The sequence below is a fragment of the Pristiophorus japonicus genome, chromosome 16, assembly GCF_044704955.1.
Source record: "Pristiophorus japonicus isolate sPriJap1 chromosome 16, sPriJap1.hap1, whole genome shotgun sequence".
Taxonomy (NCBI): domain Eukaryota; kingdom Metazoa; phylum Chordata; class Chondrichthyes; family Pristiophoridae; genus Pristiophorus; species Pristiophorus japonicus.
In genome coordinates this window covers 98,712,926-98,727,832 of record NC_091992.1, presented here as the reverse complement: position 1 = coordinate 98,727,832, position 14,907 = coordinate 98,712,926, and the positions used below count along the sequence as shown (strand labels likewise).

The window sequence follows — 14,907 nt, the reverse complement described above, 5'->3', positions numbered from 1 at the left end:
AAATATAGAAACCAAAACTGTTATGTATGTAAACTTGTAAGTACCATGTCTAACCACCAGAGGGCTTATCCCCTGGAGTCCCAAGGGATCCCACAATCCCTTGGGAGCACCTGTATATAAGGAGGCTTCACAGGCTGGAGAGGCACACTGAGATCTGTAATAAAGGACTACGGTCACACTTATTTTGAGCTTGCAGTATCTAGTCTGACTCTTTATCCAAGACATAACAAAAATTGTATGCAGTATTCAAGGTGTGGCCTCACCAATACCCTGTATAACTTTGGCAAGACTTCCCTGCTTTTATACTCCATCCCCTTTGCAATAAAGGCCAAGATTCCATTGGCCTTCCTGATCACTTGTTGTACCTGCATACTAATCTTTTGTGTTTCATGCACAAGTACCCCCAGGTCCCGCTGTACTGCAGCACTTTGCAATTTTTCTCTATTTAAATAATAACTTGCTCTTTGATTTTTTTCTGCCAAAGTGCATGACCTCACACTTTCCAACATTATACTCCATCTGCCGAATTTTTGGCCAATCACTTAGCCTGACTATGTCCTTTTGCAGATTTTTTGTGTCCTCCTCACACATTGCTTTTCCTCCCATCTTTGTATCATCAGCAAACTTGGCTACGTTACACTCGGTCCTTTCTTCCAAGTCATTAATATAGATTGTAAATAGTTGGGGTCCCTGCACTGATCCCTGTGGCACCCCACTAGTCACTGATTGCCAACCCGAGAATGAACCATTTATCCCGACACTGTTTTCTGTTAGTTAGCCAATCCTCTAACAATGCTAATATATTACCTCCAACCCTGTGAACTTTTATCTTGTGCAGTAACCTTTTATGTGGCACCTTATCAAGTGCCTTCTGGAAATCCAAGTACACCACATCCACTGGTTCCCGCATGGATTCTACAGAAAATACCTATCTGGGTGCCATCTGCCTGCGCAATAGATACCACATGGAATGTTCTTACTGACTTGTTTTCAACATAGAACAGATTGATAGAGCAGTACTATGTGACACTATAATTTGCTCTCTGCCTGAACCAGTAGCACTGAAACATGTGTCTGTTTAAATGTATGTGCTACACCCGTATTAAGTGGCTGACCAATTTTAGTTTGCAAATTTCACCATCATATCTTTAATAATCCGGAATAGTTGATGGTAATTTTTAATCAAACATCTTTTATAGCTTGCAAATCATTCGTAATTCTAGCATCTTCAAATAACTGTACAGTTTCAATACAAATTGTAAAGCATAATTACAGAAGCATCACAACACTTTGTAAATGCCATAATTCACTACCTTAAAATTGTAGGATAGCAGGACCAAGGATCACTTGTGGCCCAACTCCCTTTGACGCAGGGCCCTTGGTAGACATACCGATCCACTGGGCTTGCAGTCACAGCATGCACAGTTTTGGGATGTTGACTGAGCTGGGATTCTTGTCCTTCAATGAAAGAAAGCAAGCAAGTGGTGTTAGGCTGCACAGCCAACCCAACTTTCATACAGCAAGTGAAAGGCCAGAGTAAAACAGAGTATTTGGTCCTACGGTTTAAAACAAAATCTATTCCGGTGGCAATTGCCCACAGCAGACTATTTGAAATCAAGAGATCGCTATGTGGGGAATCACAGGCACAGCCATGCTGCTGCAATACTGAGCATGGTCCTCGAGCCTGACCTCGGTCCACAACAGAAAGTTGGTCAATAAAACTCACCTAGACTAAGAACTGACATTTTTAGTGTATCAAAAAAACAGCTTAGAAATGTCACCGCAATGCTCATAGTGTTGGAAAAAAAACAAGTTTAGTGAGATAGTGTTGTGTGATAAGCAAATGTAGTACTTTGCGTAGGCAAGTAGCAGTTGTGCCCAAATCTGAAACAGGATGTGTAGATAGTGCAATGTTGCCTCCCCTCCCCATTAGACAAGATGGTAGCAAGTCTGGAGCTTAACTGACATGTAATCAGGCAACAGTGATCTTCACTCGCCACCAAAGAATAGGCCAACTGAGTATTTCTTACACTTCAATAAAACTGAAGAGGTATCTCAGGGCCAGTCAGTTATCATTTTTATTTCATTATTTGTTTTCTAGCAGACAAGGGGACCAAAGAACATAGGAAATAGGAGCAGGAGGAGGCCATTCAGCCCCTCGAGCCTGCTCCGCCATTCAATAAGATCATGGCTGATCTTCTACCTCAACTCTACTTTCCTACACTATCCCCATATCTCTTGATTCCCTTAATATCCAAAAATCTATCGATCTCTGTCTTAAATATACTCAATGACTGATCCTCCACAGCCCCCTGGGGTAGAGAATTCCAAACATTCACTGCACTCTAAGTGAAGAAATTTCTCCTCATTTCAGTCCTAAATGGCCGACCCCTTATTCTGAGACTGTGACCCCTGGTTCTAGACTCCCCAGCCAGGGGAAACATCCTCCCTGCATGTACCCTGTTTAGCCCTGTAAAAATGTGTATGTTTCAATGAGATTCTTGGCCTATATTCTCATTCTTAGGGAATATAGGCCTAGCCTACTCAATCTCTCCTCATAGGACAATCCCCCCACCCAAGGAAGCCACCTTAGATTTCAGAAACATCAACAATTTCATGAAGAAATAAATAATAGTCACCTTACAATCCCAGGGACTGCCAAGCAACCATCAACCTGAAAAATCATTACTTTGAATACAAAGCTGAGCAGTTTGAGTGGACCATCTCAAGGTATTTTGCATTACCCTATGGATTAATACAGATTTGAAGTATCTACAAGGGTAGGGCTTAAACCTAGTTCAATCATAGTGCACACAGCAACACAACAGTCCTCTCGGCCTCCACCTAATGGCAGAAGTATTGTCCTTGGCACTAAACCCTTGGATTTCCAGGCCTATGAAAGGGCTTGCATTGTATTAACCTCTGACCCCACCACCCGAGTCCTCCAAGGGATCATAACCATTGTATTTTACATTTATTAGGGAAAAGCTGCATCCATTGTAATCCATATCACACAGCCACACATTTGCATAGACTGGAATGTTTTATATTTTGTCAAAATGTGTACATTTTATTTTTTGCTGATATGAAATTGTAACATTTGTCCAGGACACACCAAGTCTGCTCTACATTTTGTAATATTTCACTTTTTTTTAAATTTTCAGTTCAGTTTTTCTCCAGGTTTTAGACGAGAAACCACAGATGAGGGAATCAGCACTATTTTCTCTCTCAGACATAGCCACTAAACCCTCTAATTTCAAGGACTGTTTATTTTAAAGCACTATAATTATATATATTTTCAAGTGAAACATAATGCATGAAACAAGTGTTTATATAACAGATATATTATGTTCTCTCATAGTTCTACACTCTTTATGATCATTTAAAATAAGTCACTGCACTGAGCAATGTATTCGGTCCTGTACATTACGAAGGCAATAGCCACATATCCAGTCGACAGTCTAGCCCCCTTCCCTTAAATACACGGTATATTTTTAATACAACATTTACATAGACATTAATTAAATTCTATTCATACAAGGTATTCTGGCATGATAACAATTAAAGTTTTACAGCCACAACAATCCATTGTAATAGTCACCATCCACATACAGACTTCTTTAAGTACAATACTGACAACCTTCTTCCTTTTTTTTTCTGGCTAAAGTTACTTTCAGAATAATTGCCAATTGCCAGGCTTTTGTGCACATATTATACAAATTTAAACTATATCACTGCATTTAGCACATTTCTCCTTTGAACTGTATAAACGGACAAATACTAGGATGTATACAACGGGACGCAGAATTATATTTTCTATTATAATTTTATATTACATCGGAAATAAAGTCTTGTATTTGTTTCGTGTGAACAGTTACTTTTAAAAATGGATTTTGTTTGTGATTTTGCACTGTGAAACTCCAGGGGGTCAAAATCTTTGACTGGCTGTTGCCATGGGTACGCAGTAGAACAGTTCATTCCCTCACTAACAGTGCTTGTCGACTTATCCTGAGTGTACCTTCTCCATCTCTCGGGTAATGAAGATTTCTTTAGACACGAAAAAATAATATTTTCTTTTTTTTTGGACAATTTCTGTACTGTATATTAATCTACATTTTTAGGCCCACCTTTCTGCGAGCCCCAAGAATTAGCTCATTCCAGTGTACAACAGAAAGGACATTTCTTCTGCAGGTGAAAAGATATTTAATCGCAAGATTCTGACCTCCTAGTTGTGGAAATCCACTCTCTCTGAAGAATCAGAAGTTTTGCCATACACAGAAACTCAAATTGCTGTTCCCATGAAGACAATCTCCTCTACATAAGATACATAAAGGCATATTTCCATGTGCGTGTGAAAGCATCGTTGTATGATATGCCATTATTATTAGGTATATATATTATGAAAATACAGGAATCAAATTAAGTGGCAGATTCAAAGGCCAAGTTTAAAAAAAACATCATTTCAGTAAGGCTAAATAAAAAGTTTAAAAAAAATAAAAATTGATCACAGGCAACAGAACAGTGTTTTAAAGAGCTGACCAACCATAACCAAACCAAGCAACATTTTCAACTCATAGAATTCCATTCCCATAGTTAATGGAAGCAGTTTTTCTTGCAGTTATATGTGGAGAGATGCCCACTTATCTCCCATCCTGTAGATGTAATATATGTACAGCTTGAGTCACACAAATGGAGTGTTCATGTGTCATAGCACAGTACTTTCTGACTCTTCGTCAGAATCTGCTCTTGCTATAGAGTCTGCCACAGAGTCTGTGCACATTTGGTCTGAAGGTTCAGTGTAGAGTGCGTCATGAACCTCTACTGACTGTACAAAAGAGGGGTCTGGATTGCCAATATCTGCAAGCAGTGAAAAGAAACAATTCATTAGCAACGATACAATTTAATCATTTTAGCACACACATATTCTAAAAAAACATTCCATTAAACATCCTTGTTAGTGCCAATAGCTTGTGACAAATAATAGGGATGTCACAATATGGTTATCTGACAAGATCAGAACTGATGCTTGGTTGTTTTAATATTTTGTGCCGAGCTCTAGATCCTGCCAATTCAGTCCCTTTCTGCTACAAGGCTGAGAACACTTCATGCCGATAAACGTCATTTTGTTCTTCTCTGTCTGTCAGTTTACTGTGCAATGTCTCAGCTATGTACAGTTCTATTGTGTGTATAGCTACTAAACCACGGAGGAAGATAGGCTTACGTTAGTTTGTGACTTATGCAGAGATCTGAAGTAGGAACCAGGTACAATTAATTCATGCTGCACCACTGCAGTTCTACCATCCATGATAGGCAGTCCCTCGAAATCAAGGAAGACTTGCTTCCACTCTAAAAGTGAGTTCTCAGGTGACTGTACAGTCCAATACGGGAATTACAGTCTCTGTCACAGGTGGGACAGACAGTGGTTGAAGGAAAGGGTGGGTGGGGAGTCTGGTTCTTACATGTTCCCATCGAAGTCGATTTTCAAATTTAGTGTAAAAAGTAGAAGCTCTTGCTATTTTTTGTTTACTGGCATTCTTTAGAGTTTGCTGCAATCCTGGATATCTCGGAATCAGAATCTTACAGCACAGGAGGCCATTTGGCCCATCACGCCTGAGCTGACTTTGAAAGAGCTATCCAATTAGTCCCACTCCATTGCTCTTCTCCCCTTTCCCTTCAAATTTTTACTTTTCAAGTATTTATCCAATTCCCTTTTGACTGTTACTATTGAATCTGCTTCCACCACCCCTTCAAGCTGTGCATTCCAGATCATAATAACTCGCTGCGTAAACGTATTTCTCCTCATCTCATCTCTGGCTCTTTTTGTCAATTACTTTAATTCTGTGTCCTCTGGTTACCACCCTTTCTGCCAGTGGAAACAATTTCTCCTTATTTAGTCTATCAAAACCATTCATGATTTTGAACACCTCCACCAAGTCTCCTCTTAATGTTCTCTGCTCTAAGGAGAAAAATGCCAGGGTATCTAGTCTCTCCACATAACTGAATCCCTGGCTCTATTAGAGTAAATCTCTTCTGCACTCTCTCCAAGGCCTTGACATCCTTCCTAAAGTGTGGTGCCCAGAATTGGACACAATACTCCAGATGAGGCCTAACCAGTGTTTTATACAGGTTTAGCATAACTTCCTTGCTTTTGTACTCTATGCCTCTGTTTATGAAGCCCAGGATCCCGTATGCTTTTTAACCGCTTGCTCAACCTGCCCTGCCACCGTCAATGATTTGTGCGACGCTGCGCACAACAACAACGTTTTAGGGGGAAAATTGATCCTGCATTTTTTTTTTTAACAGCTGAAATAAAGATAGAACCCTGGAAATGCATAGCAGGTTAATCAGTAACTGAAAGAAAATAACAAGTTAATGTTTAGGTCTGACCTTTTCTCAGAAATGCGGAATTCTGATGGAGTGTCACACGTGAAACATTAACCTTTGCTTCCCTTTCAGATGTTGAACAACCTGCTGTGCACCTCCGGCATCTTTTGTTTTTATTTCAGATTTCCAGCCTTTACATTTTTTCTTGTGAGCTCTGCTTCCTTCCATGTGCTGCACATGTACATAAGCAAGAGCTCACATTTTCTTCCTGTGACCTGATTTATCTGGCCCTTCGCCCTTCCTTTCTGCCTTTAGACCCTGTGACAAACACCTTCTGCAGGCGATAACCCTTTTGGGCACTTACTGACCTGCTGTGTAGTTCTAGATTTGTTTTAGTTGTTTCAGTTCTTGCACTCAAACACACACAACAACAAAGAAAATCACAAACACTTCTATCAGCAATGAACTAAAAAAAAAGCTAAATCTACAACATAAATCATATATTGGATTTAACAAGACCTGCAGTGTAATTTGCATTTTACATGTTAATGTATAATTTCTTAGCTAAATCATCACTGTAGTCATTAGTTTGTGAACTATTCATTATCTGTGTACCTTTCAAGTCAAACTTTGATGTGCTTTGATACTGCACAGCAAAGAACAGTGAAATGAAGAAGAAAATGACAGACACAAAATACAGTGTCATGGTGCCTTTTAAAATGATTGTACATGTGCTGTACTGTATGGAATGCATAATTTAGTAGTTAATGGGTTTTAAATAATGTACTTATTAAATATTAATTACTTCAACACAGATGTGCTTGTGCCAAACGTGTAGCTTATTTTTAAATCACAGTGTAAGTTTTATCTGGTGATGCCATTGAGATGGTTGAGAGATCCTATCAAAATGTAAGCACAGCCTCCAGTATCAATGTAGGGCGAGGATTCACCTTCTGCACTTGCCAGCTTGCTTTTTGCCACTCACGGCAAACGTACAAACGGAAAACCCCAAACCGTAGTGCCTGACTGTAGCCTTAAATCAAAGTTATGAAATTAAAGCTAAAAAGTTAAGTCAGACATTTCCTTTTCATAACCTGGCTTGTGTTAACATAGTACAACAATTTCTCTTGTGTTTCAGTTCAAATAGAATCATATGAAGGATTTAAATTTCCCTGTGGGGAAAGTGTGAGTTCTGGTAATCTTAAAATCCTGTGTGCTGGTTCAGAATATGGAAAATGCACAATGTAACAGTAGCTAGTTCGATAGCATGGGATATTATCCTCACACTGCAATATCATGACATCCCTTATAAATGATAATGAAATGGAACAGGGCAAAATATTTCATACAAGTAAAACGTTACATTTAATTACTAAGCCATGGGATCAAAATATTTCATTCAAGTACATTACATGGTTGTAAGGGGCAGAAAAACAAGAACACTTAAAAAAGAGCAAGAATCACTAATTAAACGCTTGTGAAATCTGTGACAACATCAAGCCATGCAATTCTGCTTCAGTCTCATGCAAAGGCCAGGTCAGATGAGTTAGTGGTGACATACAAATAGCAACTGGAGGAGTTCCAGAGTTAGCTGAAGTGCCAGAGGGGAGGTTGTTGCTCCGGCTTACCCTAAATTCCCCCTCACACTTAGCCAATATAGACTCATTCTGGTCAAACAGCTGCAAGTATACAACATAGGCACCCAAAAGGAAAAAAAGAACATAATAGAAAAATTGTTCAGAATTTTGAAAACGATAACCAGAGGAATTCCACTGAAAAGAAAATTTATATCAATAACACGAAGTTGAAATGTAACACACGCAAGAAATTAACTGTCGATTTAGGTAAGAAACATATAAACTACAGTAAAATTAAAATGGATTCATGAAATGTAATAACTCCAAGAAAAACATATTGTACACGTAAAAGCTTGTATGAAATGTTATCAACAGTAAAAGTTTTATATTTTCCAAATTATCCTTCGATTTTAAAGATCATATGCAAATGTTTCAGATCTATTTGAATAGTTCAACTTGCTCCCCTCCTCTCCTGAAGGTGCTGGCTCTTGTTGGGTTTTGGACTTATGAGCGCTCGACGCCCACTGGCGTCCCACCCAAATGGCTATTCTTGTGTAAGAATAGACAATCAATGTTGGCAGGCTGCGTAAACAGGGAGTTTCAACCACCGGATGTCTCAAAGTGCTTTACAGATAATTAAGTACTTTTCAAGTGGGTCACTGTTGTAATGTAGGAAACATTGTAGGCAGCCAATTTGCGCACAGCAAGCTCCCACAAACAACAATGTGATAATGACCGGATAATCTGTTTTTTTGTTATGTTGTTTGAAGGATAAATATTGGCCAGGACACCAGGGATAACTCCCCTGCTCTTCTTCGAAATAATGCCACGGGATCTTTTACGTCCACTTGAGAGAACAGACAGGGACTCGGTTTAACGTCTCATTGGAAAGACGGCATCTCCTACAGTGCAGCGCTCCCTCAGCACTCCAGTGCTTTCCTGAAGATGCTGGCTCTTGTTGAGTTCTGGACTTTTGTGCTCAAGTCTCTGGAGTGGGACTTGAATCCACAACCTTCTGACTCAGAGGCAAGTGGGCTATCCACTGAGCCACAGCTGACAATTTAGGAGAAGTTTGTTTTACGTGCTTAATAGTATTTTTCTAATGCATTTAATACAGTGATGCCATTACCATCATCAATTTCAACTCATTGTAGGACCATGTTTTCTGCTTCCCTCACACTTCCCTAATTCCACTGCCATTTTATTCCCAACATTGTCCATCACTTTCTATTTGAATTAGGTAAGCCACTTACTTGTTTGTATTTTAGGGCTTTTCTAAAACACTCCTAAAGTTGTATGCCAGCACTTGTTATACTTAACACAAGATCACTTTGTGTGAAAGAATACTTCCCGATACCAGTTTTAAATTTGCCTTGTGCTAGTTTGAATCTTCACCCTCTTGTCCTATGCTTACGGAGTAACTTGAAGTGTCCATATTTATATTTTCTATCCCATTCGGTATCTTATACATCTCCCCTTTCCATCAAATCACATGACTCATTAATTAACTAATGCTGAAGTCCACATTAAATCAGATTGGTATTATACTTAGACCCCAGTAAATCATCAGGGACGTGAGCCATTGTTTTATGCCTGCACGAATTTTATTAAAATTATAACTTATTTTATGGCAGCACTTCTATACCGAAAGTACAACTGCTGTTTGCCTTTTTTGGAGGGGAGTGGGTAAAGGGAAATATAAATGTTTGGATAGGCTTTAAAAATGGATAATTGATAAACGCACTATAGAACTCTACTGTTCTCCTTCGCAAGGCCACTGATGAGGAAAACTGAATTGTGGACAGTATTATTAAAAATGGCTTCAGCTCCTTAAATTCAGTAAAAGTCAATGTAGCAGAAACAAAAATACAGTAATTTTGAACAGGTAAGTGTTTGCTGATACGAAAAGTTACATCAGGCCCAACTCCATCTGACGGATGGATTTTGATTTTCCATGAGAAATAACTAACGGTTCTCCATGAATCTTTTACTCCTTGATGGTTCCATTTGGACTGATCAGTCAAATGGTTGCGGCACAGTGCTATACCAAAGTGCTGCAGTACAGCAGTACAGGGGAATGTAGGCTCACACCGAGAATTGTCTACAAGGGCAATCTTAGCTGAGCTCCTGGGGAGACAGAACATGTGTCTGGAGGCTGGTAAGAGGCAGGGAAAAATCTGAGCACAAGTCAGGCCGGGATGCACTGGCCAATCAGAAGACAGCACTGACGTTGGCATGACAGCAATCTGCAGGACCCACCTTATTGATTTAGGAATGGCGCATATAAGCAGGAGAAATAACAAATAAAAAAAGTCTATAGAAAAAGTAGAGAGGCAACAATCTGGGACAATAGCTCTTGTGGGAAAAGTGTTAGATCCATTCAGGAAAATGAGGTCGGAAAATGCATCTCAGTTTAAAAGCCTAAACAGCCTCGAGCCCAATTTGTATCCTACAGAGTTTCTTTATTTAAATACCATGATCGAAAATAATTACTAACTGGATGAGAAAGGGAAATAAATGGAGCAAGGTGAAAAAATCTAGAATGCTTTAGAAACCTTTGCATATAATCTTCCATGCTATACTAAATCTAAATGTCAAAATGTAGTGAAATTTTTAGAATACATACCACTTCAACAGAAATAAAATAGCACAAGATCAGTGAATGACCACATTAAGTGTCCAGAATGAATGCAGGTTTGACTAAAAGGATGGTTATTAGAAGCTTCACTAATACTTTCACCTATCACTGAAATCACATCAGCGAGCAAACTGATTTTCAAAATAGCGTAATTAATTTTCTCAGTTGTTACTTTTTGGGACCGCTTGATATTTTGTGGTATTTTTGCTTCGACAGAGAAATGAACACTTTCTGCTGGACCTGCACCTTGCTGGCTGGTGAAATGGGCAGTAATGTATCAAGCACAGGTTGAAACAAGCTTTCTGCACTGCTCTCCTTATGCCGTGATAAAATGGATGCAAAATTGGTAAAACTGGTGAAATTATTTGGGTTTTAAGTGAGTCAGAAGTTTACAGACCTGCAATTACAAACAGAATTCTTCCTCTTTCCAGTGGAAAATGTTCTCATTTATTTATATTTATTGATTTTAGTATGTTCACAATCTCCCAATATTTAAAATGTTAAGTCAGATCCCAATGTAATATGTACTTTAAATCTGTATTGGGCTGCCCAACTGCAGCAACATAGGATCCCTGTCTTTTGGGCATTGAACTGGCCCAGTGCAAACATGCTTTGAAAGTGTTACTTGTAATATTAATTTTCTTCAAAAATTAGGCCCTTAATCTTTTTCAATTGAATTTCAAAGAATGATATCTACAAGCTTTACATCATATTCTCATAGTATTGATTTTATTTTGGGACATTTCGGTCTGTTCTCAACTAGTAGGTTGAGGGGACTATCAGGCGCAAAAAACAAAGTAATGCTGATATCCCTGAGCTGAGTACTGTTCAGTACTTCAGAGTGTGTTAATACTGTATCTCTTTCACCTCACACTCCAATATATCTGAAATACACATTTCATGGTCGTCAGCAAAGGCCATTATCAGCGGGCAGGGAGAAGAAACATTCTACTCCCAAATCAAAGAGCAGTGAAACGTGAAAGAGATGCATATCTGTTCCTTCCAACTGAATCTGCAACAGTTTCAGAATATTTTTGATCAATTGTTTTTCAAAATCTAAACAGCAGCAGTTGAAAAGGACCTGTCGCTCGGATTCTGGAAATCAGTAATGTATGAGCGAATTGAAGAAAGAGGCGCTGCCTTGTGGCACATCTTGAAGGTCTTACACCTTGATGTGTTACATTTTGCACAAATTCTCTTCTTCACAGTGAAGAGTTTCCTGAAATTAACAGTAATCGTTATTGCACATTTACATTGTTTACTTAACCATTTGCAAGAGGTAATTATTACACGGAGGCAGTAGAGTAGTGAATTTACTGGCCAGTCTTTGGCAACAGACCCAATATGGTGGCATCTTCATAAATAGACTGCCTCAAGAGGCTGCATGTAGCAATGAGCAAGGTGATTTTCGCAAGTGTTTTTGGACGGAGTGTTGCCCAGCCTCCCTAGGTGGGGGCGTAAACGTAACTGGGCTTGCCTTTGGAAGTGGTCATGTTTTCTACGCAGTTCAACCCTCTCGCAGAAACGAACAATGTGGATTTGGGCTCACTGGCTAAAAGGACATTTTTCAACTATTGAGGAAGGTATGGTGACTAGAGAATTGGAACTGATAAATAACTGCATACGCAATAAGCCTGTGCGAGTGCATTGGTTCCTGTAATCTGCCCTACAATGTAAATGGGCTAGTTTCCAAATCATCTCGGACATGAGTTGGAATTGCAGAACCACTTTTTAAAGCAGCTCTGTCGTATAAATATAGCATAAGACATATCTTAGAAATAAAAGTAAGCGTGAGAAATTCACTATGTGGACTGTTCGATCACAAGTGCTGCATGTCTCAAGGACGATATTGTCTCCTCCCATAAACTTGGCTTTCTTTGAACTAAATATTTTAAGATTTCATGGCAAAATGACCATGGTTCAAATCATGCATTTGAATTCTTGTTTCATCCTTTTACAACACAATGCATTAACTATGGGAACTGGTAGAAATCCGCACAGGAATTTGTTTCTAACTTGTTTAAAACAAAATTATATTTAAATTCATATTTTGCTCCAAATTCTGTCCTGAAATTTGGACATTGGTCTGGTCATTGGTACTTCCTGTGGTTGGGATATTCCTGGATGGGAGCCTCTTTCCTACGGCTGCTAGTGTTGCTCCAGTCAGCCAGTACAAAGCTCGTTGTAGGAACACACGTTGCGCCAGTTTTATCTGCATGGATGTAGAACTTTGGGTTATCACCAGGGGCTGTGTCTGGCAGCTGGTCTGAGAATGGAGACTGGTAGATTCGAGTGTTATTGGACAGTATTAGGGAGCAAATTAATTTTACCACACATCTTACTGCCAGGTGTGGTAGTGTAGTGGTTATGTTAATAGCCTAATTATCCAGAGCATTTGAGCTCAAACGCAACCATGGCAGTTTGAAGAATATAAATTCAGTTTAGAAAATTTGGAGAAAAAATAATGTAAAAGTGACCATAATTGTCATAACAACTCAGTGGGTTCACTAATGTCCTTTAGGGAAGGAAACCTGCTGTCCTTACACAGTCTGGCCTATATGTAACTCCAATTACATACCAATGAGGTTGACAAGAACTGCCCTCAGAAGTGGCCTAGGAAGCCACTGAGTTGTCTCAAACCACATACAGGGGTTCCAGAAGGTGGCCCACCATCACCTTCCCAGGGCAACTAAAGATGAGCAGTAAAAGCCAGCCTTGCCACATTCAGAGAACAAATTTTACAAAAGATTCTTATTGTTTTCATTTTGAAATAATGGAAATGTTTTAAAATTTTGAGCCAGCAGTATTTTTTTAAAACCACTTCTAAAAACAAGAATTCAAATTCATTTCACTGATCTTATCATTTCAAACTGAATATTATAATAATACTTAAATTCATTGATTTACAATTCAATGTAACTTGTTAGCATTATTCTGTGTCCTCTGCAGAGATTGGTAAGTTAAGGTAAACTCATACCTGTAGACATGCTTTCTCCAGCTGACAGGTTGTCTAAAATTGTATGGTCCAAAGGCTGTGGACTAGGCCCAGAAAGGCCTGTTGTAGGAGGCTGTGGAGGTGGAAGGGTGGGTCTTTGTCTAGGCTTGAGTGTGGGTCGCGATTTAGTTAAAGTGCTTGTTTGGGATGGAGGAGAAGACAGGGATGGTGCAGCTGGGGGGGTTTGGCTTGATGGCAAGGTATAGGCTTGAGGATAGTTTGCAGCATATGGTGATGGAGTGCTTGGGGGTGTGGGAGAGAGGCTCGCAGGGGAAGGCTGGCCTGTTGCCTGGTCAAATGGGATTTTGGGCGTTATGGGGGCCACCTTCTTTGCAGCTGTAAAGAAAAGAAATGAAAATTTTAGCTTGTATGTGTATGTTTTTAAAGTCACATTTGGTATGACAAAATATCATTTCAGAAAATAGCTGTTCAACAAAGTAAAAGCTAGAAGTTCAAAACCAATTACATTTTACAGCAATAACGCTCTCTTTAAACCGCTTAGCGGCGCACTGCAGAGGAGTGTACCACAGAAGAGAAGCTGTGCAGTGCACTGGGGAGGAGAGATGGAGGAGCACGCCGGAATGGAAATGCTGAGAAGCATACAGGGGAAGAAAGGCTGAGCCACACATCAGAGAGGAAGGATTGAGCAGTACGCTGGTGGGGGGGAGATGAATGTTGCACCAAGGAGGAGGGGTCGAGCAGCGCATTGGCTGGTAGTTGTTTAAAATATTAGTAAGCGCTACTCAACTGTTTAATACAAAAGCACAATTCTGCAGATGATGGGAATCTGAAATAAAACACAGAAAATGCTGGAAATACTCAGCAAGTCAGGCAGCATCTGTGGAGAGAGAAACAGAGTTAAGATTTCAGGTCGATGACCCTTCCTCAGTTTCTGATGCAAGGTTAACAACCTGAACTGTTAACTCTGTTTCCCGCTCCACAGATGCTGCCCGACCTGCTGAGTGTTTCCAGCATTCTCTGTTTTTATTTCAACTGCTTAATAACTGTGCTCACCGCCACTCAGAAAATCTAGCACAAAATACCAATTCAGTGGCCCTGCAGGGCATCACCACATGATACTGATACCTTCTGATATGGTGATCATTCAATAATAGTGATCGCCAGGAAACCTGCCCAAAATGATGCCTTTGAATGGAATCCGCTGTACTTGTAATGGCTGTCTGCGTGACTGAGGCTATCTGTACCGGCCGGGTTATACTTGCCCGTTGTGGTGCTGTCCCAGCTTCCTCTGAACCTCAAAGCTCCAGCCCAATGCACAGGTATGTACCGCGCTTACAGATGTGGAGCGATGCTTGAAGCTTTGGAGGAATCCAGATGTTCACTGTGTTCAGACTGCTTCACCCATCCTTGCA

At 39.8% G+C, this 14,907-nt stretch overlaps 1 protein-coding gene across 6 annotated transcripts in view; it reads right to left on the bottom strand.

Moving 5' to 3' along the window:
* Positions 1-1,146: 1,146 nt before the first annotated feature.
* Positions 1,147-14,907, bottom strand: part of arhgap44a (Rho GTPase activating protein 44a) — a 323,344-nt gene continuing 309,583 nt past the window's right edge. For 4 of the 6 annotated variants that reach the window (XM_070857578.1, XM_070857583.1, XM_070857581.1 and 1 more), the window contains 2 exons: positions 13,517-13,870; positions 1,147-4,857 (listed from right to left, as the gene is read on the bottom strand). In XM_070857578.1, the coding sequence (XP_070713679.1) occupies positions 4,706-4,857; positions 13,517-13,870 (506 nt within the window). In that variant the 3' untranslated portion in view covers positions 1,147-4,705. Of the gene's footprint in view, positions 4,858-7,952; positions 8,004-13,516; positions 13,871-14,907 lie in introns of all 6 variants that reach the window. The other 2 variants (XM_070857579.1, XM_070857580.1) reach the window with 2 other exon arrangements.